The sequence below is a fragment of the Passer domesticus genome, chromosome 20 (assembly GCF_036417665.1).
Source record: "Passer domesticus isolate bPasDom1 chromosome 20, bPasDom1.hap1, whole genome shotgun sequence".
In the NCBI taxonomy this organism is placed as follows: Eukaryota; Metazoa; Chordata; class Aves; order Passeriformes; family Passeridae; genus Passer; species Passer domesticus.
Genome location: NC_087493.1, coordinates 2,405,265 through 2,432,631, shown reverse-complemented (window position 1 = coordinate 2,432,631; position 27,367 = coordinate 2,405,265). Strand labels below are relative to the sequence as shown.

Sequence of the window (27,367 nt, the reverse complement as noted above, 5' to 3'; positions counted from 1 at the left end):
TAAAAGGCTGATTTAAGAAGGGAGCAGTGCTACTCCTTGTAAAGGGAAGGACCATTCCTTGAAATCAATCTGCTCCCAGTTGCACTCGTGATGTTTTAAACCACAATTCCGAGCAAATAATCAGAGGAGAAATAAAATTAATTTGCTAAATTGCATTTGCTTTGTCTCCTGGAGAGCTGTTGAGTGGAGGAAGAGCCACTTGTGCTGTCTCAGGGGACCAGTCCCCACCACCCACCCCAGACACACCCTGGGGGCTGGAGAATCCCAAAAAGGCACCCAAAATTCCTTCCTTAAAATCCGTTTAAGGAGGAGAGAGCTGTGACTGCATTCACCCCGGAATGGGGGGGGGACAGCTGGGACTGGGGGAGCCCCAGGGACAGAACTGGAAACAACCCCAGGGTTTCACTGCTCCAGCACCGCAGAGAGCTCCTGATCAATAAATAATTCATGGCCCAGACAGTGCAAGTGGCTTTGGGAAAGGAAAGGAAAGGAAAGGAAAGGAAAGGAAAGGAAAGGAAAGGAAAGGAAAGGAAAGGAAAGGAAAGGAAAGGAAAGGAAAGGAAAGGAAAGGAAAGGAAAGGAAAGGAAAGGAAAGGAAAGGAAAGGAAAGGAAAGGAAAGGAAAGGAGCAAACCCTGGGAGCTGGGCTGGCAGCCCCGGTGCCAGGGAGCAGGGGCTCTGTGCCCTCTGGGGTGGTATATGACAGGATGCTTGCCTGGCTGCAGCCCAGCTCTACCTATCCTGATGGCCAGCTCGCTGCTGCTCCTGAAATCCCAGCCTGGGGCCTGCTCCTGCTCCTGCTTCTCCTTCAGGGCTCGCTGCTCACAGCCCAGGGCCAGGGCGGCGTGGGAAGGGCCAGGGAACCCCTGCAAGGCAACACAGACACGTCAGCACATCCCAGAGCTGCCCCCAGCCCCATCCTGCGGTGCCCAGGGCTTTGGGATGGATTGGGATTGATGGGGATGTTCCACAGCAGCTTCTGCACCAAACTGTGGCATCAGGCTGCAAAGGGACCTTAAAGTCCATCCAGTGCCACCCCTGCCATGGCAGGGACACCTGTCACTGGCCCAGAGTGCTCCAAGCCCTGCCCAGCCTGGCCTGGGGCACTCCCAGGGATGGGGCAGGCACAGCTCCCCTGGAATCCCATCCCAGCCCCTCCCCACCCCCACAGGAAGGATTCCTGCCCCATTTCCCATCCAACCCTGCCCTCTGTATCCCCTCTTTCCTGTCACTGCAGCTCCTGATCAACAGGCATCCATCCAGGTGGGTGTTTCTGGATGTCCTCAGTTCCTCAAACCCACCTGGAGCTACAGAAGCAGGAGGAACCTCGGGATTAGAGGCACAGGAGCACAGCTGGGAGAAGGGAACGTGTCCCTGGCGGTGACTTGTGACCTGGTGTCACCCTGAGTCCCCTCCTCCCTGCAGGGCTGGGACTGCACCCCCAGGAGCACCCCCAGGGTGGGATGTGCAGGTGGGATCAGCTGGAATCAGAGTGATCACCTGGAATCAGATCACCTGGAATCACCCCCAGAGAGGGATGTGCAGGTGGGATCACCTGGGATCACCACCAGGAAGCACCCCCAGGGAGGGATATCCAGGTGGGATCACTCCCAGGCAGGGCTGTCCAGCTGGGATCACCTCCAGGAGCATCCCCAGGCAGGGATGTGCAGGTGAGATCACCTGGGATCACCCCCAGGGAGGGATATCCAGGTGGGATATCCAGCTGGGATCACCTGGAGCACCCCCAGGGAGGGATTTCCAGGTGGGATATCCAGCTGGGATCACCCCCAGGAGCAGGGTGCAGCCCTGGGGTTGAGGCAGCAGAAGAACCCAGCACCCTGAGCCAGAGCAGCAGCAGGAGCCTCACTGGGGGGGTCACGCGAACCCAAAACAAAGGTTAAAGATGAATAACTCAGTTGGCTCCTCTCCCCTCATTTGCATAACGAGTCTGAGCGGGGCTGTTAATACCAATGACATATCTGCAGTTCAGCTGGGAGCTCTCACCTCCACTGACCCAGCAGGGCAGCCTGAGGAGGGGGGATCCAGTCCCTCAGGACTGGGAGAGCCAGGAGGGAAGGGGGAGACTTCCAGCAAAGCCTGGATGCTGAGAGTCCAGAGAGAGCCAAGTCCTGAGAGCCAGGAGAGGAAAAGGGCAATTTTGTTTGGATAAGGAATGAGGGGATGGGAGTTCAGGGGCTCATCCTGCTGTGGGGTGAGGGAGTCATGGAATCCTGTCACAGAATCCTGGAATGGTTTGGGTGGGAATGACCTTAAATCCCATCCCACCCCTGCCATGGCAGGGACACCTCCCACTGTCCCAGGTGCCCCATCCAGCCTGGCCTGGGACACTGCCAGGCATGGAGCAGCCACAGCAAATCTGGGAATCCCATCCCAGCCCATGCTCACAGGGAAGGATTTGTCCCAACATCCCATCCCTCCCTTGCAGCAATGTGCTCCCTGTTGATGGGGTGACCAAACCATCCTCTGTCCCCCTAAAAAGGAAAGAAGCCCAGCAGTTTCTCTCACTGATTTCAGGTGAAAAGCCCCTCACAGACCTGGGGGACTTCACCTCAAACTTAAGGATGGCCAATTGGACAGAAACCTGAGCAATTTTCTAGAAAAGAAGTGAACAAAGAAACTAATGGCTCTTGTGAGGTGTTTCACCAGGAGCAAAGACCTCTTGCCCCTGGATGGGTTTTTCTGTTTGTTATTTTGCCTTTTATTAAACCTTTTTGTTTCCATTGCTGCCACAGATCCATCCTGCTGATTTTTATGCCTCCAAAGGTAGCTGAGCTATCTCGGGTGTGTTACAGACCTCCAAGAGCTCACGAGACCTGTTTGGGGGAGGCAAATGAACACTCCCTGCCCTCTGGAGCCATTCCCCGTGTGCTGTCCCTCCGTGCCTTGCCCAAAGCCTCTTCCCATCCTCGCTGTCCTGCTAAAACCAAACAGATTCCCACCTCTGCAAAGGAGCAGCACCCCCAAAACCACCAAACCCCCAAAGGTGCCCGGAGCTGGAGGCAATCCCAGGTGGATCTGGGAAGGTCAGGAGGCCTCCCTGCCGGCAGGGACAATTTGTGACAATATTGGTGACCTTCAGGAGAGCACACGAGCGATGCCAGCTGAGGCTGCTCTGAGTCACGCCAGCCCCGAGCCTGCAGGAGGCCCTTAATTGGAATGTGTCAGTGGGTTCAAAACATTGCAGAGAGGAGAGGAAAGGCAACCGGCATTAATTAGTTCGTGGCAGTAATTAGCGTCAGCTGAAATAACCACGGGGGTTGATTACTGCAGAAAGCGAGAGATTTGGACAGGAAGAACTTGGAGGAAAAACTGTTCTGGGATGTGGGAGCTCCCACTGCACTGCTCTGCTGGTGGAGGGAAGGTGTGGGATTGGCCTGAGCCTGGGTGGAGGAAAAAATGAGGGGGAAAATATCCTTTGTGTAGGAAAAGGGGTGTTCTTTATATGGGAAAAGGTGTCCTTTATATGGGGAAAAAGGGATTCTGTACATGGGAAAAAAGGGATCCTTTTTGATATAAAATAGGTATTCTTTTAGATTAAAAAAAATAATAATCTTTTTAGGCAAAGCAAGGATTTGGGATCACATCCCCCTGAAAAAAAGGGATCATTTTTCATAAAAAATGGGTATTCTTTTAGATTTTAAAAAATGTATCCTTTTAGGGAAAGCAAGGATTTGGGATCACAACCCTCTGAAAAAATGGATCCTTTATACAGGAAAAGGTGTCCTTTATAGGGGGAAAAAAATGGATCCTTTTTGATACAAAATAGGTATTCCTTTAGATTTAAAAATATGTATCCTTTTAGGGAAAGCAAGGATTCGGGATCAGATCCCTTTAAAAAAGGGATCTTTTTCAATACAAAATGGATATTCTTTTAGATAAAAAAAAAATTATAATCTTTTTAGGCAAAGCAAGGATTTGGGATCACATCCCCCTGCCCAAGATTTTAATTGATCTGAAGCCAGTTTTAAAAAGAATTGGAGACTGACACCTCTGAGAAATAATCTCTCTTCTCCTCCAGGCCAAGAGAGGAGAGTGAATTGATAAAGAAATCCTGATGGACTGAGGGTGGTCAGAACACTCAGGGCCAAAGCTGGAGGTGCTGCTTGCCCAGGAAGGTCACAGATGCTGCTCCTGCTGTGCAAGATTTTCCAGGGAAAATGCCCTGGCAAAGGCCCTGCAAAGCTGATGGAGAAAGCACCACAATGGCAAAGAGGAACAGAATCCATTTCACTGCTTTCTTTAAAAAGCAAAGAATAAAAATAAATCCCCTACTTGTCCAGGAGATAAAGGAGAATAAAAATCCTGGGTCAGGTGGGGCCCAGCAGCTCCAGTTTCACACTCAGTGAGTGATAACACACAGAGATAACAGAGCAGGGACAGCAGCAGGAGGGGAGGGCGGCTCAGGGCAGCAGAGGTAAAGGCATAAAACCTCTGAAGGGGGAAATGATGCCTCAAATTTCAGCTGGTTTATTTCCCAGACTCTGCACTGCATTGGTTTATAACTGAACTTCACCCAAAAGGGGCACAGGGAGCATCACTGGCACCCAAAAGGGGCACAGGGAGCATCACTGGCACCCAAAAGGGGCACAGGGAGCATCACTGGCACCCAAAACGGGCACAGGGAGCATCACTGGCACCCAAAACAGGCACAGGGAGCATCACTGGCACCCAAAACAGGCACAGGGAGCATCACTGGCACCCAAAACAGGCACAGGGAGCATCACTGGCACCCAAAACAGGCACAGGGAGCATCACTGGCACCCAAAACAGGCACAGGGAGCATCACTGGCACCCAAAACAGGCACAGGGAGCATCACTGGCACCCAAAACAGGCACAGGGAGCATCACTGGCACCCAAAACAGGCACAGGGAGCATCACTGGCACCCAAAAGGGGCACAGGGAACATCACTGGCACCCAAAAGGGGCACAGGGAACATCACTGGCACCCAAAAGGGGCTCAGGGAGCATCACTGGCACCCAAAAGGGGCACAGGGAGCATCACTGGCACCCAAAAGGGGCACAGGGAACATCACTGGCATCAGCCCCACCAGGGGAGGTGGGCACAGCCCAACCCATCCTTCAGTTTATACAACATTTGAGCCAAATAAACCATTAAAAATAAACCCCTGGGGTTTCCCCCTGGCACGTTTGGGGCTGTTCCCTTCCCAGGAGGGAGGAGAACAGGCAGGGGGCTGCAGGCAGGGCAGCAGGAGGGGACACACTCCCCATCCCCTCGGGGTGTTTCTCTGACACAGCACAAGGCAGGGTGGCTTTTGTAACCTCTGCCACACCAAAATAAAAGCACGGGAATGTTTTCCCTGCTTTGGCCAAAAAAACAAACAACAAAACCAAAACAACCTCATCCCTGCAGCATCAGGAGTTTCCTGTCACCAACCTCCTTCCCCCCAGGAATCCTGGAAAAGCCCCAAGCACAAGCAGCAGAATTCATTTTTCCATGGAATAATTGCTCCGAGCAGAGAATTTGAGCCCAGCAAAACCAGTTAGGATGGAGATCACTCCCAGTTGTGTGCTGGGAGGAGATTTGCCTGCTCCAGCCACAGCCAGACCTTCAGGGGTATTTTCCTGGTGGGGTTTTATTTTCCAAACACCCTCAGAGAGGTTTGTGCCCCACAATGTGAGACTTTAATTGTCTGAGATTTTAATAACCAGATGGGATCAACAGGAGCTGTTCTGCACACATTTATTAAACCCTGGCAGGGACCAGTTCCACCCCTTTTCCCACGTGGATTTTCACAGGCTTTTAGCCAGGGTGAGAGGAAAAAGCAAACAAACCTTCAATTACCAGCTCATTCCTCCCCAATATTCCCTCAGCAAGGATTCTGCAGAGGGAATTGCTGGGGAAGGGTGAGCTCTGGCAGGATGCAGCAGGGCCCAGGCAGCCATCCATCAGCCCCAAATGAAGAGCCAGCAGTGCCTAATTCCATTATTTTAACACACAGCTTCCTCTGCATGCTCAGCCAGCCCTGAGGACGTGAGTGAGGGCTCAGCACTCCCAGGGAGCAGCTCCAGCCTGGGAGAAATGGCCACTCACTTCTCATCATTCCAGAAAGGTTTGTTAAACCTTGTCAAAAATACAACAGCAGACTGAATAGAGAAAACGAGCAAAGCATTTCCCCACCAAGCATTCACCCCCACAAGGGAGGTTTCACCTTTTAACCCTTTAACCCCACCCAAAGTTCTGTCCATCAATTCCTCCTTCCCTGCCCAGTGGCAGAGTTTAAATCCTTGTCCCTGACTGGATTCCATTTGCCATCTGTGTGGCACTTGTCTCCTGTTCATTGGGCAGTTTTCCTTATCTCTTCCACACCCACTCCTCCCTCCAGGGGACACCTGCTGATAACAGGCCATGGAATGTCCCTGCATGGCTGATGAGAACTACAGCATCCACTGGGAGATGTGAGCCCAGGGGAGGAGCCAAGCATTCCTGCCTGGATAGAATCTGAGATTTCAAACATTCCTGCCTGGATATAATCTGAGATTTCAAACATTCCTGCCTGGATAGAATCTGAGATTTCAAACATTCCTGCCTGGATATTATCTGAGATTTCAAACATTCCTGCCTGGATATAGCCTGGAGTTTCTGGAACACCAGGACAGTTTTTGCTCCCCTGGATTTCCCAGAGGAACAGCAGCTGCCTCTTCCCCTGGATCTTCAGAGGAAGACTCCACCCTTCTCCAGGATCCCTGCTCCAGCAGAACCACCCCTGACACTCCAGGAGGGCTGCAGCCACAATTCCAATGGGACTGCTGCCAGCACCCTGACCCACAGGGTGTCAGGTTGTGTCTGACTCTGTCAGTGTTGTTTGCGTTTACTGCATTGTTTATTTTATCTTTTTATTTTCTTCCATAGTAAAGAACTGTTATTCCTGCTCCCATATTTTTTGCCTGAGAGCCCCTTAATTTAAAATTTATAGCAATTTGGAGAGAGGGTGTTTGCATTTTCCATTTCAGGGGAGGCTCCTGCCTTCCTCAGCAGGCACCTGTCTGTCCAAACCAAGACAATCCTCAAATCCTGACTGGAGCCCAGCTGTCACCATAGGGACAACCTGACCCTCCCAAATGTCCCAACCCTGACTGTCCCACAACAACACCAGGGGGTAAAACATAACTACAAACCTATAAAACCTCTCTTAACCTACATACATGAGATTTGTCTGTTAATTGTGAGAGTCAATCATCGCATTGTTCATCTATCACAAGCCCCTCCTGCCCCATCCCAGCCAGGAGCAGCCCTGGGATGGTTTTTGTGGGATTTGGCTCTGTAGGAATGTGCCACATCCCACCAGCAGCCACGAGCCAAGGGGCCACTGAGCATCCATTGGGAATGTCCTTCCTTGGGAATGTCCCCTCCCTGGGGACACAGGAGGCCCAGAGGTGGCTCTGCAGCTCCCTGGAGCTGACTGAGCTGTTGGAACCCTGGTTACTGGGGATTGGATTTCTGTGCTGCCAGGCTCTGACCCCCAGGAGAACACTGAATTTACCCAAGGTCGTGGAGAAGCTTCCAAAATTAAATTACAGAACTGGGATTGTGGGTGTGGAGTTTGAATAGAAGTGTGTGATATCACAGGGTGGAAACCTCAGAGTTTAAGGGTTTAGAATATAGTAATATACATAGAGCAAGATGGAGGTTTTGTGGTGGAGGCTGCTCCTTCTCCATGGGTTTGGGTGGTTTTGTGTAATTAAATAAAAAAGTCCCCACGGCAGATCACAGGTCGTTAGTTATTAGGTTAAAAATAAAAATAATTTAAGTGTCATTTCTTAGACAGTTTATCCTTAAAAGGCCTTGCAGAGAGAGATGGGGCTCCATTTTTAGTTTGTTAGAGTGAAGTGCTGCAGAACTCAGGGTTTGTGACATAGAAAAGAACTAATAAACATCCGAGTCCCAACAAGAAATACCCTCTCATACATTTAATCCCCACCTTGCCATAAAAAAGCAGCAAACCCTCCTGGGTGAGTCAGAGCTTCCCCTGCAGCTCCAGAGCCGTGGGGATCCCCTCAGAAGCAGCTCCCCCCTCCTGCCTCCCCCAGGCAGTGCCAGAACCTCTCCTGCTGCTTCCCTGACACCTTAATGGCAGGTTTGCCTTTCACCGTGGAGGAATTAATTTGGGGTTCTGCTCCGAGCAGATTCAAAGGCACATTTTGAGATCAAAACGTGGGGGAGCAGCCACAGCCCCGGATAAACAGGGGCTGGTGCAGGAGGCAGGGCAGGGCAGGGAGGAGACCCTTGGCTGCTCCTCCTTGTGGGAAAATTCTCTTTTACCAGCCTGAGCCAGGCCCAGACAGAAAGCAAAACTCTGGCAGCAAAGGCTGAGCCAGGAAGAAGGAAAAGCCCATGGAATATTAGAGCCAGGAGGAAGGAAAAGCCCAGGGAACATCAAAGCCAGGAAGGAAAAGATCATGGAATATCAGAGCAGGAGGAGGGAAAAGCCAAGGGAACAACAGAGCCAGGAGGAGGGAAAAGCCCAGGGAATATCAGATCAGGAAGAGGGAAAAGCCCATGGGATGTCAGAGCAGGAGGGGAAAAAAGCCCATGGAATACCAGAGCCAGGAAGGAAAAGTTCATGGAATATCCGACCAGGAGGAAGGAAAAGCCAATGGAATATCAGAGCTAGGAGGAGGGGAAAGCCCATGGAATGTCACAGCCAGGAGAGAAAAACCCATGGAATATCAGAGCAGAAGGAAGGAAAAGCCCAGGGAATATCAGATCAGGAAGAGGGAAAAGCCCATGGAATACCAGAGCCAGGAGGAGGGAAAAGCCCAGGGAATGTCAGAGCCAGGAAGGAAAAGCCCATGGAATGTCAGTCAGGAGGTGGGAAAAGCCCATGGAATACCAGGAGCCTTCCCAGCAATTCCTGCTCCAGGGGGAAGAGGCTCAGGATGGAGAGGGGATGATGGAGAGGGCTCTGTGCAGAGCAGGAGCTCGTGGAAGGAAGAATTAAGAATTAAGCCAGGATTGCTCAGTCCCTGCTCTTTCCCAGAGGGATTTTTCACCCCAGCCCATGAAACTGCTCCAGACCCCACAAACCTGACCAGGGCAGGGGGGGATTTCAGCCCAGCTCAGAATCAGGGAGCTCTGCAGCTCCAGCTCTGGGGCTTCCCAAATAATGCTTTCATGAAATGTTTGATGCATAATGAGAGAGAATTCTAATTAAGAGCAGCTGACAAATTGCACTGCGGCAGTAAATAAGCCTTTACCTTCATTAATAAAGCAAAATGCTTGGGTAGAAATTAGGATAATTAGGATTTTGTGGGGGGTTTTGGCAAATAATTCTGATCTATCCAGCCACCACTGGGCTCCAAGCGCTGAACTGCTGCCCAGGGGCAGGGCAGGGGTGGGAAGCAGCCAGGTTTTCCATGGATAAAGATGGAAAAGAAACATGTGGGGGCTCTGAGTCCTTCCCAGGATCCCAGGGGTGGGTTTGGTGGTCAGGGATTTTTCATGGCACAAATCCCAGCTGGGACAGAAGACAGGGATCAATCCCTCATGGATCTGTAACCTCTGGGTTGGGGTTAATTGATAAATTAATTAAACCCAGGTAACCCCAAGCTGCTCAGGTAACTCTGGGTTATTTGGAGATGGAAAGGAAGGAGGTTTCCCAATGGGAGGCTTTGCTACATTCCCAAAAATCAAAGTTTTTCATCCTCAGAGCCAGATCCCTCCTTCCTCCCAGAGCCTGTGGAAAAGGGCCAGGGCTCCACAAAACCAAACAAACACAAGGGCTGCTGTTTGTTTTGCCCTGAGCAAAGGAAATCTGAGCAAAGCAGGAATGCAGGAGCCCCCAGCTCCATCCTCCCCCTCCAGCAGGGAAAAGCTCCACACTCCAAAACTTAATAAAGCAGAAAATCCTGCCTTGAAAACCCTCCACCTGCCCCAGCAATGAGGTTGTGCAGCTAATTACCTGGCTGGGAGTCACAGCTGAAGAGGAAAAGCAGATTAAAACGGGAATGGGAGCTGGGCAGGTCCCTCAGGAGTGGCAAATTGCATCAGAGGAATCTCGGTGCTGCTGATCAACCAGCAGACCCTGCAGTTCCCCTGCTCCTCCTGGAATGATGAACCCACCACAGAGAGGCAGGAGCAACTTCCAGGCATCCTCCAGGAGCACCCAGCACTGCCCTGCCTTGTCCCACCACGTGGAGAGTCCCAAAATCCCTGAATTATTGAGGTGGAAAAGCCCTCCAAGATCTCAGAGTCCCAGCTGTGCCCCTGTCCCCAGCCCAGAGCCCCAAGTGCCACCTCCAGGGATGGGAACTCCAACTCCTCCCAGGGCCTGGCACCTTTTCCTGGGAGCAATTCCCCTTAAAATGCAGGTATTTACCAGGAATCACTTCCTAGTGCCCCCCTCTCCCACAAAAAAGCTGATCCCCATGGTCTAATCCAGCTGTGGTTTGGGCCTGAGGGAAAAATTGGGATTTTAAACAATGTGCAGCCACACCTTGATGGTCCTTCCTCCTCCTGCAGCCTCCTCCATGCTCAGTTCCCAGCCTTCCCTCCCAGAAAGGGACTTGTGTGGGTTTAGAAGGCAAAACATTCACCCTGAAGGCACATTCTGAGCCAGGCACGAGGGGATCATCAGCTCTCCAAGCCTTCCCAAGAGCTCTTGCCCAAAATAGCCCAAAATTGACTGTACAAAACATCCAGTCCCAAACCATAGTCCCAAAGAGCCCTCAAGCACATCCAGAAAAGGGCAGGAGCACCAAGAAAATTCACTTTGGAGGGGTCAGGGGGATTCAGGAGCATCCTGACCCTGCCCAGGGAATCCTCAGGGCAGCTGCAGAGCAGAGCCTGAATTATTCCCAAAACAGGTGTGGGACAATCCCAGAGAGGGATTTTGGCTGTGCTGCCTCTGTGGGATGAGGGGTGAGCAAAGCCCCAGCCCACAAAGGGTTTTTAAAAGGCTTCAGCTGCTGTTTGTTTGAACCCAAAGAATGCTCTGCCCATCACATGAGGCTTTATTGATTTCCTCTGTACTCAGGAGCAAAACAAAACCACCAACCCTGTACCCAGCAGAGAAGGGGGAAAAAAAAACAACCCTAAAATAAAAAACAACCCTAAAATCCAATGGAGATGGCATTTCCAGGTTGGAATCACAGCCCTGGCTGCCCATCCTCCCTCCCTGATCATCTTTTACACCCCAAGTGTTGGCAGCTCCTGCTGGAGCTGCGATGGCCCAGCAGCCTTGCCTGGGTTATTGATTAACCCCTGCTGCTCCTGCAGCCCCCGAGCAGGGATGGGGCTCCTGCCTGTGCTCACAGAGGTGCCCGAGCCACGTGGAGCCTGCAGGGAGAGGAGATGAGGCTGATTAAGGCTCATTATCCTGTTTAATTCGGTAATGATGGCAGCAGGCAGGCACAGGAGTGGGAAGAGCAGGAGCTGAGGCAGCTCCTGGGGGTTTGCAGCTCCCAGCAGGACCAGCTCCCTCTCCCTGCTCCTGTCCCAGTCCCAGCAGGGAATTCCTGCTTGCCCAGAGGCTGGGACCCATCCAAAGCAGGAGCCAGGGAGCTCCTGGGGCCACGGGGGCTGCACTGCACCCAGAGCCCCCAAACCCACCACGGGGGCTTGGGAACACCCTCAGAACTGCCCAGGACAGCTCCTGGGGGCTCACAGGGAGTGGTGGGATCACTCAGGGGGGAAAAGCCCTCTGAGAACACCGAGTGCCACCATGCCATGTCCCCAAGTGCCACATGCAGCTTTAAACCCCTCAGGGATGGGGATCCACCTGCCCTGGGCAGCTGGGCCAGCTCCTGGTGCTTCCAGTTTTCACCTGCACCTGAAAATCCAGCAGCAAAAGCAGCCAGGGACTGCCTGAAACCCAGAGCCAGGGCTGGGGAATCCTCTGGCCCCTTGTGGGATTGCCCAGGAAGGGCAAGAAGAACATCCCAAACCTAATAAAACACCAAAGTCTGACAAAACCCACCCAAGGCAGCAGAGCTGCACGACAGCTTTGAAGGATGAGCATAATAACACTTAATTCCAGCATTCTTATGCCTTTCAGTAGACCCAAAATAGCTGCTGAGCCATCAGGGACCTGCTGCACTGAATTTTCAAGTAAACTTTCCCTCAGAGGCTTTGGGTCTTGGCAGTGGAGATGCTGAGCCCCAAACCCTTTTTAGGAAAGGCACCAGAGGCTCACCCAGCCCCATCAGCACCCAAAACCTCCTCAAGCCCCAGCTGAAAGCCTCTTTAAAGAAAAAGCCAGGTTAAACTGGAGGCTCCATGCCAGGGAAATAAAGGAGAACTCCTTTCCCAAACCCCTGGGATGTGTTTTTGCCGTGCCCTCGCCCTCCAAGTGCCCCCAGATTTCCTGGGGAGGTTTGCCAAGCCCCACCAGCATCTCCTCCTCAGCTGGAGGATGAACAAACACCGGGGAAAAGGCAAAGATAAAGATGTAACAGATTAGATCTGCCTTTTGTGAGGGATGGAATGACTCCAGCTGCTCGGGAGTTTAACCCTTCCTCTGCCAGGAGCACACACTGGGATGCTCCAGCAGGGCTGAGGCAGGACAAAAACCCTTCTGGCAGCCAGCAGAGCAAGGCTGGGCTGATAAGGAGTCGATAAAAGCTTTTAGAGGGGCTTGTTGGGCAGCCTGGAGCTGTGCCAGGCTGGCAGTGCTCCCTCCTGCCCCCCTGCCAGCCCCAGGGGCACACAGAGCCCAGAGGGACCCATTCACCAACCCCGGGGGAAACCTGGGCTCCAGAGGAAGGGAGATGGCTCCAGAGCACGGGAGATGGCTCCAGAGGAAGGGAGATGGCTCCAGAGGAAGGGAGATGGCTCCAGAGCACATTCCCAGCCCGGGGGTGCCTCAAGCCTCACCAAACTTTGGTTTTCATTTCAACACACTCAGCTCTAACCTCTGTTCTCTGCCCAAAGCATCCCCAAATCCCCATCCTGAGGGCACTGCCCAGCTCCAGGAGCCATTCCTGCTGCTCCAGGCAGGGCTCACAGAGCCCCCCACCCTCTGCCAGCTCCCCTGGCCCTTCCCAAGGCACCCAGGGGGAGGGAAAGCAGGGTTTGGATCAAGCACACCCTGACAGGGGTGCTCCTGCCCCTTCTCCAGGGGGAACACACACACAGCAGCACTATTTTGGGATAAAAACCCTCCCTGAGCTCCTCTGAGGGTGTAAATCCTCCCTGTGCAGAATTCCCACACGGAGCAAAGCAGCCAGGAGAGAAGAGCTCTGCTCCCAGCAGCACTGCAGCTGGATTTGGGGAAATATTGGATGTTTTTACACCTGCACTGCTCCCAGCAGCACTGCAGCTGGATTTGAGGAAATGTTGGATGTCTTTATACCTGCTCTGCTCCCTGCAAGGCCAGCACCCTCCCTGCTGTCCCTGTCACTCCACCCTGCTCTTCCCCACACAGGAATTCCACTTTCCCCAAGGAACACCCAGTAAAAAGCCCAACCAGCAGGAACATCCAGGCTTTGTGCTCCAGCTGCTCCTCCACCCTGCTGGGCAGCACCAGCCCAAAGCAGAGGATCCAGCCCAGGGGACACCTTGGGACAGGGAGAGCAGCAGGGAAAGCCAAACAGCTCCCAAGGGAGACAAGAGCAGCTCCTGAATCCTGCAGAGCATCTGGGAGCCCCCAAAAAAACAGAGAGGGTGAGGAGAGTCCCACCAGGGGCATTTCATCCCCTGGCACTGGGAGTGTGGCTTAGGCTGGGGCTGTGTGTCCAGTTCCATCTGTCAGAGCTGGGGCAGTTCCCTGCTGTTCATTCGTGTCTTGGTTTGGACAGACAGGTGTTTGCTAAGGAAGGCAGGAGCCTCCCCTGAAATGGAAAATGTAAACCCCCTGCTCTGAATTGCTACAAATTTTAAATTAAGGGGCTCTCAGGCAAAAAACATGGGAGCAGGAATAACAGTTCTTTACTATGGAAGAAAATAATAAAATAAACAATGCAGTGAACCAAATCAACACTGACAGAGTCAGACACAACCTGACACCCTGTGGGTCAGGGTGCTGGCAGCAGTCCAATTGGAATTGTGGCTCAGCCCTCCTGCAGTGTCAGGGGTGGTTCTGCTGGAGCAGGGATCCTGGAGAAGGGTGGAGTCTTCTTCTAAAGATCCAGTGGAAGAGGCAGCTGCTGTTCCTCTGGGAAATCCAGGGGAGCAAAAACTGTCCTGGTGTTCCAGAAACTCCAGGTTATATCCAGGTAGGAATGTTTGAAATCTCAGATTCTATCCAGGCAGGAATGCTTGGCTCCTCCCCTGGGCTCACATCTCCCAGTGGATGCTGTGGTTCTCATCAGCCATGCAGGGACATTCCATGGCCTGTTATCAGCAGATGTCCCCTGGAGGGAGGAGTGGGTGTGGAAGAGACAAGGAAAACTGCCCAATGTACAGGAGACAAGTGCCACACAGATGGCAAATGCAATCCAATTTGCCTGGCAATCCAGGACAATTGGGCAGTTTTCTTTATCTCTTCCACAGCCAATCCTCCCTCCAGCAGATCTCTGCTGTTCATGGGCCATTAATTATTAATTATCTTCTGTTCATGGGCCATTAATTATTAATTCTCTTCTGTTCATGGCCAGTGAGTGTCCCTGCCTGGCTGATCAAATTCCATCATCCCTTTGGGAGATGCTCCGCCCAGGGCAGGAGCCAAGCATTCCTACCTGGATACAATCTGAGCCTGGAACAGCACAGCAGCCTTTGCCCCCTGCATTCCCAGAGGAGCAGCTTTCTCCTGCCCTGCATTCCCAGAGGAGCAGCTTTCTCCTGCCCTGCATTCCCACAGGAGCAGCTTTCTCCTGCCCTGCATTCCCAGAGGAGCAGCTTTCTCCTGCCCTGCATTCCCAGAGGAGCAGCTTTCTCCTGCCCTGCATTCCCAGAGGAACACCAGGCCCATCTCCAGCAGCCCTGGAGCTGCAGAGGAAAACTCCCCCCTTGTGCAGGATCCCTGCTGCAGCAGAAGCACAGCTGGCACTGCAGGAGGGCTGAGCCCCCATGGGATGGGGCTGTGCCACCACCCTGACCCACAGGGGGTCAGCTTCTGTTCTCACTCTGGCAGGGTTGTTTTGTATCACTGCATTTTTATTTTATTTTTATTTTCTTCCCTAGTAAAGAACTGTTATTCCTGCTCCCATGTCTTTGCATGAGAGCCCCTTAATTTCAAATAAAATTGTAATAATTTGGAAGGAAGAAGTTTACATTTTCCATTTCAGGGCAGGCTCCTGCCTTCCTTAGCAGACACCTGGCTTTTCAAACCAAGTCAGAGCAACCCCACTACACCCAGCAATTCCCCTCCCAGCTGAGGATGCACCTGACTGGAGCTGGGACCTGTCAGGAGAGGCTCCAAAAGCCAGGGGAAGGGGAAGGTTGGTGCTACAGACTCCTTAAAACCTCCCACTCCTTCCTCATAACCACAGGCCAATAAAATCCCACTGAACTAAACATGAAAATTGAAGGATCTCCCTGGAAATGTGTGGAAATCTCTTCACTGAGTGCACCATTCTCGTGTTCCCAGCTGCAGAAATCCACCAGCTCCCCATTTATTTGTAATTTTAGCACCAGTCTCAGGCTGCCTGCTGGCACTGAGCAGCACTGCCAGGGCTGGCAGCTCTGCAAATGCAGCCCCTGGGCTGGGACAGGAGGTCACACCTGAGCTGTGTGAGCAGCGCTGCCAGCAAAAAGAACAAAAGCAAAGTGTGAAGGGGGAAAAAAGCAGGAAGATTAAGAAAAAAAAAAAAACCAGAGCTCAGCGAGTCTAAAGCTGCATCCAGCACTGCCAGAGCCAGCCAGGGCTCGGGGAAATCTCAAATTCATTAAATCTGGAGAGAATCCACCCGTGCCCAGCCACCAGCTGCTCTTCCCTGCAGCTGCAGGAAGGGCAGGAACGCCCAGCCTGGAATTCCCTCTGACAGAACTGGGAGGAGACCCCAAACTGGGAATTCCCTCTGACAGCACTGGGATGAGCTCCCAAACTGGGAATTCCCACTGACAGCACTGGGATGAGCTCCCAAACTGGGAATTCCCACTGACAGCACTGGAATGAGCTCCCAAACTGGGAATTGCCTCTGAGCAGCACTGGGGTGAGCCCCTAGCCCCACAATCCCCACTCACAGCTCTGGGATGATCCCAGCCCCACAATCCCAACTCACAGCTCTGGGATGATCCCAGCCCAGTCCCACTCACAGCTCTGGGATGATCCCAGCCCCACTCACAGCTCTGGGATGATCCCAGCCCCACAATCCCCACTCACAGCTCTGGGATGATCCCAGCCCAGTCCCACTCACAGCTCTGGGATGATCCCAGCCCCACAATCCCCACTCACAGCTCTGGGATGATCCCAGTCCCACTCACCAGCTCTGGCAGCAGCAGGTCGGCCCCGAACACGAACGCTGCCCCCAGGGCAAAGCCAGCAGCCACTGGGAAGAAGGAGAAGGCCCCAAAGGTCCCAGATTCCTGGGCCAGCTCGATGGCTGGGGCCAGCAGGGACCAGTAGGACGCTGCCAGCATCACCTGGGGACAGAAGGGGAGCAGTGAGAATCCCTGGGATGGAAGGGAAGCTGAAATCCCAGTGGAGAAATGGTGCAGGATCAGGGGAAGGAGCAGAACCCAGAGCTGCAGCAGGAGGCTGCTGTGGGAAGGTGACCCCAGCTCTGCCCAGCAGCCCCAGGAAATTCCCTTGGCAGGATGCTCAGAGCCCCAGAATGGTTTGGGCTGGAAGAGACCTTAAATCCCACCCAGTGCCACCATGGCAGGGACACCTGCCACTGTCCCAGGGGGCTCCAACCTGGCCTTGGGCACTGCCAGGGACCCAGGGGCAGCCACAGCTGCTCTGGGCACCTGTGCCAGTGGCCCAACAGCATCCCAGAGAATTCCTTCCCAACTCCCAACCCAAACCTCCTGCCAGTGGCCCAACACCTCTGAGGAAATTCCTCCCCAACTTCCAACCCAAAGCTCCTCTCCTGCAGCTCCAGCCCCTCAAGAGGAGCTGCTGCCCAGCTCAGGGACTCAGCAGGCTCTGGCACCCTCAGCCCTCCAGAGAAGGGAGGAAGGAGCTGCCAGTGCTGCAGACAGCAGTCAGTCCCTGGGGGTTGTGTAAATCTGAGCTGCTGTGAGTAAGAGGAACGAGGGTTGTCATGTCAGGCTTCAGCACGGCTGTCAAACCTCATATTTCAAATGCCACCTCCTTTAAAAAACAACCACACACCCCAGCGTGGAAACACAGGCAACAGGGAGAGGCTCTGGAGAATTATGTTGTCAGCTCATGTTAAGATATCATTTCCCCACGGCAAACAGAGCCCTGGCAGAGCTCAGCCCCCAGATCCTGCCAGGATCCCACAGCTCAGGGCTCCTGGGGAGTGGTGACACAGCTCTGAGCGAGCCCCAGGTGGAGGAAAAGGGATTTATTCCATTTATTCTGGTAACCCCAGGTGCTGGGAGGCTTTGTGATGGATTTACAGAACACCCCAGGGTGCAAGGGAGTCCTGTAGCAGGTTCTCCTCAGCCCAGCCCTGAGCTCAGGGTGGGATTTGGGGATTTAGGATCACCTGGAGCTCCTGCCCACCCAGGGCAGGGTCAGAGCTGGTTCAGCTGACCCCAGGGGTGACCAAAGGGGAGGATTCCTGCCAGCACCCCGAGTTAAGTGACAAATTCACCCTGACCCCAAAGCCCTGCACGGCCCAGCCAGGGACAGCACCCAGGCCCCAGTGTCCCAAACCAGCAGGGGCAGGAAAAAAACAGGAAAATGCCCCTGGATCAACAAACTGGGACCACTGGGACACTGAGGACTGTCCACACCTTCCCCCCACTCCAGCCCCACCGAGCCAGGGACCCAGAGTGGATCTGGGGCATTTTCACAGCCTTGGTGCTCCAAAGATGCCACAGTGCCATAAATGCAGCAGGACTGGGAAAATGTGGAGCAGGCAGGAGGCAGCTGAGGGACCCCAAAGCCTCACTGGGGGACCCCAAAGCCTCACTGGGCTCCAGCAGTGGGACAGGAGACAAAAATCCAACCAGTGACCCCAGGTCTGGGCCCTCCCTGGTGGGAATCCCTCCCAACACAGCAGGATTTAAACCCAAACCTCTCCCAGGGCTGGCACCCCCTTCCACAGGGATTCAGTGCAGGATTCCCCAAATTCTGGGCTTTTCCTCAGCCCCAAACCCAGGGATCCAGCAGTGCCCCTGTGCCTGTGGAGCCTCACAGCTGCCTTTATATTAAAATTCAGAATAAACAGAGCCATGATCTTCACACCCAGGGCTGGGCTGCAATTAAATCCTCATTAAAGCCTGGCCTGGCCACCCTCCTGTGGGATCCCTGGGATGGAAATGGGAACACCAAGGGACACTGGGGAGCAGGAAATGCTGGAAAAGGAGGTGGGAAAGGCAGGTGGAAGATGAAGACATTGGCAGGGCACTTTCCTGGCCCAACTTTTCCACTTGGCTTCATTAAGAGCCTCAGCAGAGCTGAGTGAGTTCCTGATGTTGTTTGAAGGGAGTATTTGATCCCAGAGTGCCTGGGGAGGCCTGGGGATGATTTCCTGCTGCACCTGGGACAGAGAAAAACCCAAAGTGCAGCCCAGGCAGAGGAAAAGCTGTGCCAGGCTGCAGGGAAAGGGGCTGCAGGTGTTTGCTTCTGGTGGCTGAGCCCAGCCCAGCAGCACCACGGAGAACAGCTGGGGGGGAAAAATAGAAATAAACATAAAAAAAAATCTCACGTAAGGATATCAAGATTTAAGAGCAAAGGCAGAATTTCCCATCAGATGCCCCAGCAAGCAAAGCTGTGTCTCTATGGAAACACATCACCTCGGAGGAGCCTGCAGGCAGAGCCCTGCATTGGCTGGGGCTGCCAGGGAGGAACTGAGGCAGGGCAGGGGGCAGGGCTGGGCTGGGGGAGCTGGGCTGCACAGGGCCCTGCCCAGCCCAGGTGGCACCCCTGCCACCAGCACGGCCAGCCTGAGCTGCCAGGGTGCTCCCAGTACATCCCAGTACACCCCAGTTCAATTTATCCACATGGCCAGGCTCACCCCAGCACCCCCAGAGCAGCTGGAGCCTCTGCAGGGCCCTGGACCCCAAGGGAGGGAAAAAAGGGGGGGGAAGGGAGGAAAAGGGGAGGAAAAAAAGGGGGGGGGAGGAAAGGGAGAAAAAATGGGGGGGAAAGGGAGGAAAAAATGGGGGGGAAAGGGAGGAAAAAAAGGGGGGGAAGGAAAGAGAGAAAAAAAGGGGGGGAAGGAAAGAGAGAAAAAAAGGGGGGGAAGGAAAGAGAGAAAAAAAGGGGGGGAAGGAAAGAGAGAAAAAAAGGGGGGGAAGGAAAGAGAGAAAAAAAGGGGGGGAAGGAAAGGGAGGAAAAAAAGGGGGGGAAGGAAAGAGAGAAAAAAAGGGGGGCAGGAAAGGGAGGAAAAAAAGGGGGGCAGGGAAAGGTTCCTTGTGTTGTTAAACCCTTTTGAGGCAGGGAAAATATGGAGACCCAGCTGTTGGCCAAGCAATGGCAACGCTTTCCCATTTTGGGAAAATCCAAACTCAGGGGATCCTGGTGTCCCCAGGGCTGCCTGTCCCACTGTCCCCAGTGTCCCCAGGGCTGCCTGTCCCACTGTCCCCAGGGCTGCCTGCCCCCTCCAGGCACCCCAGGGACAATTCCCCATCCTGCTCCAAGCCCTGCCAGCTGGAAGAGCTGAGGGAAAAACAAATGTTTGCAGGAGTTCTGCTCCCTGAGCCACACCTGGGCCAGGCAGGGCTGACTCAGAGCTGCTGCCAGGGTGACCTGGTGGCCTCAGCCAGGACAGCAGCCCCTCGTCCTGGTGGGATTCCTGCAGAAATGTCAGCCCAAGGACCCCCCAGAGCCACCAAGGGGAACAATGCCCACCCTGCAGGGAGCAAACCCAGCCCCTGTCACCCAGCACGGTGCCCAGGTGCCACCTGGGCTGGCAGGACACAGCCAGGCACAGCTGGCAGAGCCCAGCTGACCCCAGCACACGGGTGGGAAGGGGCACCTCCCTCCAGAGCACAGCCCAGGTGCCCTCCAGCACCTGCAGGGTGGCGTTGAGCAGCTGGACTGGATCTTTACTGAGGGAAACAAAGGGGATTTAATGAGTCTGGTGGGGCCCCGCCTGCCCCAGCACCTGGGCAGTGCCAGCCCCACATTCCCAAGGTCCCAGGTTTTCCTCCAGGAGAAGCTGCCAGGAGCCCCACACTTCACATGCAGCTTCCATGGAGAGCTGCAGCTCTCTCTTCCCTCCCCTCCTGAGGGTTTAAAGCACACAGTCAGGCAGGCACAGCAGCCCCAGCCCACCCCAGAGCCCCCAGGAAGGGAGGAAAGTCGAAGTGCAGGGAGCCAAAGGCAGCGTGGGCAGCTCGGTGGCCTCGTGCCCCTCCTGGTGCCACCTCCACGCTCAGCCTGAGCCCTTCCCTGCCCTCAGGGAGTCATCCAAGGGATTTCAACTCGAGTGGGCAACCAAACCGAGCGGGGAGGGGCTGCAGAGAACACGGGGAGGAGGAGGAGGAGGGGGAGGAGGAGGAGGAAGCTGCACTCACCCCTGCAGCGAAGCCCAGGCTCCCATCGAGGATCCGCCTCTGGAAACAAAACCAGACACAAACCACCCTGAACTGAGTGTGAGAGCACTGCCCCGGGGCTGGGCAGCTGGGAGAGGGCTCTGCACACCAGGGAATGGCTCCCACTGCCAGGGGATGGGGCTCTGGGCAGGAATGTGCCCTGGGATGGCATCCCCGAGCAGCCTGGCAGTGCCCAAGGCCAGGCTGGGCACTGGGGTTTGGGCACCCTGGGCCAGGGGGTGTCCCTGCCCCTCCCAGGGCAGGTTTTCACCCCTCCCCAAGGAAGGGAACCCAAGTGCTCCTGCAAAGGGAGCCTCCCCCAGCAGGCACCTCCTGAACAAAGCATCACAAGACGGAGGCATAAATAATGAATCCATCTGGGCAATCTGGAGCGCCCTGGCCAGGGTGTCTCTAATTTTGGATCCAGGATGACTTAGAGCTCCCCAGTTTGCTCGTTCTGAGCATGGACTGACCCAAATCCTGCCCTGGAAACGTGGCAGCAAAGCCAGGCTAGAGGCAGGGGGGCTGCAGCTCCCCCCACACCCAGAGCCCCGAGCCCTGCCCGTGCTCCTGAGCCCCAGGAGCACATCCCAGCCCCAGCAATTGGATTTCCTTCCCCTCTGTGTGTTGGGAGCTGGACTTTTCCTCTTCTTGCCCCTCAGAGATGAGAGCAGGCAGGAAAACCCAGCCAGGAGCAGGGCACAGGCCAGATCCTGTGGGATGCCAGGGCTGGGGAGGGATGCCAGGGCTCACCTGCCCTTGGATTGGGATCCTGGGGCTCAGGGACTGCTCCCAGGGTGTCATCAACTCTAGGATCAGGATCCTGTGGGATCCCAGGGGCTCTGGGTCTGCCCCAGGGTGGGGATCCTGTGGGATATGTGGGATCTCAGGGCTCAGGGGTTGATTCCAGGTGTTCTGGGGATGCCCTAGGTTCAGGATCCTGTGGGATCCCAGGGCCCAGGGCTGAGATCTTGTGGGATCTGTGAGATGCCAGTGCTCAGGGGTTGTTCCTAAGGGCTCACCTGCCCTTGGATTGGAATCCTGTGGGATCCTGAGGCACAGGGGCTGTGGGATCTGTGGGATGCCAGAGCTCAGGGGCTGCCCCAGGGGCTCATTTGCCCTTGGATTGGGATCCTATGGGATCTCAGGGCCCAGGGGTTGATTCCAGGTGCTCTGGGACTGTCCCAGGGTGGGGATCCTGTGAGATCTGTGGGATGCCAGGGCCCAGGGGCTGCCCCAGGGGCTCAGGGGCTGTCCCAGGGTGGGGATCCTGTGGGATCTGTGGGATGCCAGGGCTCACCTGCCCGCTGGAGAACACGAACACCAGCGCTGATCCGGCCGCCGTCAGCGCCCAGGTGAGCAGAGTCCCCAGCAGCGCCTGCAGCACCGGGCCCAGCCCCGGGATCATGCTGGCCTGGGGACAGGGGACACCTGCCAGGGACCCCAAACCACCTGGGGAGAGATGCCAGGGACCCCAAACCACCTGGGGACAGCTGCCAGGGACACCAAACCCCGCCAAACCCCAGCCCAACCCCTCTGCAGCACTGGGGTCCCAGCCAGCTCAACCACCCCCCCAAGCTCCCTTTCCTCCTTAGGCGAAGCTTTGCAATTTAAGCCGAGCTCATCGGGACCCAGCAGAGCCCACCTGGAGCTCAGGGCTCGCCCAGGCCCCTTCTGTGCCCCCAGCCCCGTTTTCCTGGTGTGGGAGGTGAAAACCCTCACAGCACCTGCTCCCTGCACCTCGGGCAAGGGGAAAGGGGCAACTAATCCTGGGACATGGGCTACCAACCCTGGGGCGTGGGCTACCAACCCTGGGAATGGCCCAGGGACTGGCAGTGCCATGGCAGTTTAATGAATTTACCATTCATATTTATTATTAATATTTATTTTTCATATTTATAATATATACTAATATATAATTCTATATATAATTTCTATTTCTATATATAAATATGGTTTATAATTCATTCCCAGGCTGGAAACACAGACTAAGGAATTGATGACACACGCCTGCATGGGTACATTTGTGTAAATAGATGGGATATCCAGGCATTGATAGGTTTATATGTGAATAAATATGAAATACAGACACTCTGGCAGCTCCAGAGGCTCTCCCAGCCTCGTCCCAAGGCTTTTCCAACCCCTGCAGGTGCGTGCCCGGCTCAGACCCCGCAGCAAGATTCCCCCTTCCTACAGGGGGGGGTCCTGCAGCCCACCCAGGAGCACCCCAACACCCCCAAAATCCCCTCCCCAACCCTTCACTGGCACCCCCGGGCTCACCAACCGCAGGGCTGGTCTCGGGACCCCCAAACCCGGAGCGTGGCCGGTCCCAGGGCACCCAAACCCCCAAACCCGGAGCCCCCGGACCCCAAAACCCCAAACCCGGAGCCTGGCTGGTCCCAGGACCCTCAAACCCGCACCCCCCGGACCCCGAGCCCCCCAGACCTGCCCCCCCCGGGCCAGCCCCGGGACCCCGCAATCCCGGACCCCCCTGAGCCGCTGGCTCACCCCAGGCCCCCCGAGCCCCCCCGGCCCCGCAGGGCCCGAACCCCCAAACGCGGCGCCCCGGCCGCTGCCAGGACCCCCGCACCCCCAGACCCGGCGGTGCCGGTGCCCGCTGACAGCGGGGGTGCCGGAACGCCCCATCCCCGCGGCTCCCGGCCCGGTTCGGTCCCGCCCGGGTCCCGGTACCTGCGCCCGGCCCGGGCCGGTCCCGCCGCCGCTTCCGGGTGCGCACACGTGTCCGCGGGCTGGCCCCGCCCCCCGCGGCTCTTAGCCAATGGCAGCGCGGCGGGGGCGGGCCGCCCGCGGCTCTGCGGTTGGCGCGGGCGCGCCCGCCACAAAGCGAGGCGGGCGGGCGGCGCGGGCGGGCGCGACAAGGCGGCGTTGTCACCGGCGTGTCATTGTCGCCATCCCCCCCGCCGCAAAGAGACCTCCGGACACAGCTCCGCATTGTTAGAACGCCCTTAGAGTCCCTTCCGTACTGCCACCCCCGCGCTGGCCGCGCCCGTAATCAGCCCGGCTAATTAACAGCGCTAATGAGCAGCACGTGGCAGCGTGGGGTGGCGAGCAGGGCTCGCTCCGTGGCTAGCGGCCGTCGCAGGCACTCCGGGGTGCAGCCAGAGTCCGCTCGTGGGTGTCACAGGATGCCGGAATTTTGGAGGCTGGGAATGACTTTTGGGTCGCGCCCTGTCCCCAGGGCAGAGCTCCGGGTGCCACCTCCCGGGATGGGCACTGCAAAGCTCCTGGGCAGCTTCTCAGCCTCTCCAGGAATTCCTCCTGACACCCCAAAACCATCATTGCAGGGGGGCAGCGCTGTCACCGCTCCCCCGGTGACAGAGCCCGGTGTCCCCCCCGTGCCCCGCCAGACGGAGCAGGGGTGGCACAGGGACACATCTGAGCTGGGTGCCACAGCCTCTGCTCGGCCCCGGTGGGAAAGGTCGGGGCCCTTTGAAAGCTCCCTGATTTAGGGTTTAATCAATCTGGCCGCGTAATTGCTGCATCCCTCATTAGCTGCGGGGCCAGCCGGGAGGGACACGGGGACAGACACACGGAGCTGCCCCCGCCACCCCGGGGATCCGGGTGACGCTGTGACAGCGTGCTGGCAGGGCTGGGGACAGCTGTGACCCGGCAGGGCTGGCCCTGGGGACACGGGGACACTGCACGGGCTGGGGGCGGCTGGCAGCGATGGCCCTGCCTGGGGACGCGGGGGTGGCAATGGGGACAGCCGTGCTGGCTCCGTGCAGGAGCATCAGCAAAACCAACTGCCACCCCCGGTCCCCAGTGTCACTTGTGTGTGAGGGGAGAGGGGACAGGGGACACTTCAGTGTCACAGCCCTGCCTGTGTCAGTGTCACATTCCTGCCTGTGTCAGTGTCACAGCCCTGCCTGTCCCAATGTCACAGCCCTGTTTGTCCCCTCAGTGTCACAGCCCTGCCTGTCCCAGTGTCACAGCCCTGCCTGTACCCTCAGTGTCACAGCCCTGCCTGTCCAGCAGGAAGGAGCAGGCCCAGAGCCCCTAAAATGCACTTTTAACACCCCGAGGGGACAAATCTGCTGCCATCCCCCACCACAGGGAACGGGACCCTGCAAGGGGCAGCTGCAGGGAGCAGCCAGCACCCAAATCCTGCGGGGTTTTTGCCATGGAACTGTCTGGGCACAGAGGCACGTCCTGCCAGGGCTGGCACCGGGCACCGCCGGCAGAGGATGTCCCTGGGAAGGGCCGGCATGTCCCTCAGTGTCCCTCAGTGTCCCTGCAGTGTCCCTCAGAGTCCCTCAGTGTCCCTCAGCGTCCCTCGGTGTCCCTGCAGTGTCCCTCAGAGTCCCTCAGAGTCCCTCAGAGTCCCTCAGAGTCCCTCAGTGTCCCCTCCGTGCAGGCTGGGCTCGCGGCCGGGCTCTTTCCCAACCCAAATCCATCTGTGCCAGCCCGGAGCCAGCCGGCATGGCCAGACAGGCGCTGAGGACACGCGGGGCTGTCCCCAAGGCCGGGCCAGGCGGGGTCACGGTCCCGTCCCAGGGCTGAGCTCCCCGGGTTGTCCCAGGACATGCTTCCATCCTTCTCCAGCCTGGGGCTGGCCGGGAGGGTCCCTGTGCAGGGCAGGGACAGCGGGTGCTGGCACAGCAGTGACATTCCAGCTGGAACAAAGCCCGGCTGCCACAGCCAGCCTGCTCAGGCCCGGTTTAACGCCGGGACCCTCCCGGGAGCCAGGCAGAGCCGGCACGGAGCCGGGACTGCCCGGGGCTCGTTGGTGTCAGCGCTCCGGGCCGCGGTTCAGCGGCGGCCGAGCCCCGCCGGCCCCTCCGCGATCAATAAACCGATTAGGGAGCAAATCACCGCGGGCCGAGGAGGGCAGGGCGGCGGGGCAGGAAGGAACCGGCTGTGGGCAGGTCTGGAAGCAGCAGGAGCCGGGGTGGGGCGTGGAGGGGAGACCCCCGGGGTGCAGAGAGCGCTGGGGGTGTGGGTGCTGCCCTGGATCCCGGGGATTGTGGATGCTGCCCCAGAATCCCGGGTGTGGACCCGTCCTGGATCCCGGGGATCGTGGGTGCTGCCCTGGATCCTGGCGGGTTCTGGATGCTGCCCTGGATCCCGAGGGGTGAACACTGCCCCGGATCCCGGGGATCGTGGGTGCTGCCCTGGATCCTGGCGGGTTCTGGATGCCACTCTGGATCCTGAAAGGTTCTGCATGCTGCCCTGGATCCCGGGGGGTGAACACTGCCCTGGATCCCAGGTCCGGGCGCTGCCCCACATCCTGAGAGGCTCCGGATGCTGCCCGGATCCTGAGAGGCTCTGGATGCTGCCCCGGATCCCAGGTCCGGATGCTGCCCGGATCCTGAGAGGCTCTGGATGCTGCCCGGATCCCGGCAGGTCCCGATGCTGCCCCGGGCGCAGGTGACGGCGCCAGCGCCTCTCCGCCGCCATCCATCAGCGCTGCAGACGCTCCCGATTAGATCTGGCAGGCACCAGCCGGGTCCTGCCGCGCCTCGGGGCGCGGGGACATGGCCCAGACTGTTTGTCTGGCTAATTAGCAGGGAGCGAAGCCTCCCCCCGGCCCGGGCATCCCTGAAACGCGGCCAGGCCGCCTCCAGGCACGAATCAGCAGAGCCGCCGAAGCCACCCGGGGCTGCAGCTGGGAAGGGAAAAGGCAGGGAAAGGGCAGTGCCAGCCCGAGTGCCCCGAGACAGAAACAGCACGGTCATCCCTGCCTGTGCTGGCCTTGTCCCCACGGCCGCAGGGGACACCACAGAGCTGCTCAGGGCCGGCTCTCCAAAGAGAGATCATCTCCAAGAGATCCACAGGGATGCTCGGGCTGGCTGCACAGCAAACCCTTCCCCTCCTGGGGACAGCAGCTGCACCCCCTCCCAGCCCAGCCCCCTCCATTCCTGCCTCCGTGCCACGGATCCAGGAGAAAGGCCAGCTCACCCTACCCCTCCGTTGGCATCCCAGCCCCAGCTCCTTACAACACTCATTTCCAGGACAGGGGTCGAGAGCTCTGTTTTCCACAGGGACTCTTGTGGAACAGCTGGGAAGGGATGGCAGAAAGCTTGGAAGGGTTTTTAAAGCCTCTCTGTGGTCACATAACCCCCGTGCCCCTCTCCCAGGGGTTCTTTCGCTGTGTGGGAAGGGGCTGTGTGTTCCTCCTCTCTCCAGCCCTGCCAGTAAATCGCTTTTCAGCGCTGTGGATGCTTCCCAGGCAAAAGGACAAAGAGGAGTTTATCTGCCAGCACCAAACCAGCTGCTGGTACAGCGTCCCTCCGAACCAGGGACCACCCAGGGACGCAGAGCAGGCTCTGCACTGGGCTTTAATTCAGCCCCAAAACTAGGCAGAATGAAAAAGAAATCCCTTCAAAAGGCTCAAGGATGGCTTCCTGACTCAGGCAGCTGCTGCTGCCCTCCTCCTGGATGGAGATCAGCTCCCATCCGCTCCTCAGTACCCACTGGGCCATCATTTCATTAATTTGATGGGGTTTTTAATGAAGATCAGATGTGGGTTCAGCCAGGCTGAACTGGCTGGATTCCCCCAGCTCCCTGGCCCCGGCTTCCCAGCGAGGTGGGAGTGAGAGGCAGGGAGGGGCTGGAGCCCGATGCTCCCCAGGCAGCCCCGGGAGCTGGGAGCTCCCTGTGCTCCCTGTGCTCCCTGTGCTCCCTGTGCTCCCCCTGCCCGCTGCTCCAGCCCCCGGGGCTCGCTCCAGCCGGGCGAGGCCCCTGCCAGCCGGGCTGGGGTGGTCTCGGTGCCAGGGCTTGGTGAGCAGGGAGCCCCGGGGAGGGACGTGGCAGTGTCACCTGCTCCGGGGAGAGATTCAGGAGCGGCGCTGGGAGTTCTCCCGGCCACCACTG

The 27,367-nt window shown here is 56.7% G+C and overlaps 1 protein-coding gene across 4 annotated transcripts in view; it reads right to left on the bottom strand.

The window, feature by feature from the left end:
• SLC39A11 (solute carrier family 39 member 11) overlaps window positions 1-24,286 on the bottom strand; it is a 79,113-nt gene extending 54,827 nt beyond the window's left edge. The window contains exons 1-5 of one of the 4 annotated variants that reach the window (XM_064396019.1): window positions 23,225-23,359; window positions 21,834-21,947; window positions 20,516-20,554; window positions 16,343-16,501; window positions 634-865 (exon numbers count right to left, since the gene is read on the bottom strand). In XM_064396019.1, the coding sequence (XP_064252089.1) occupies window positions 634-865; window positions 16,343-16,501; window positions 20,516-20,554; window positions 21,834-21,941 (538 nt within the window). In that variant the 5' untranslated portion in view covers window positions 21,942-21,947; window positions 23,225-23,359. Of the gene's footprint in view, window positions 1-633; window positions 866-16,342; window positions 16,502-20,515; window positions 20,555-21,833; window positions 21,972-23,224 lie in introns of those variants that run through there. The other 3 variants (XM_064396018.1, XM_064396016.1, XM_064396017.1) reach the window with 3 other exon arrangements.
• Between the last annotated feature and the right edge of the window lie 3,081 nt (window positions 24,287-27,367).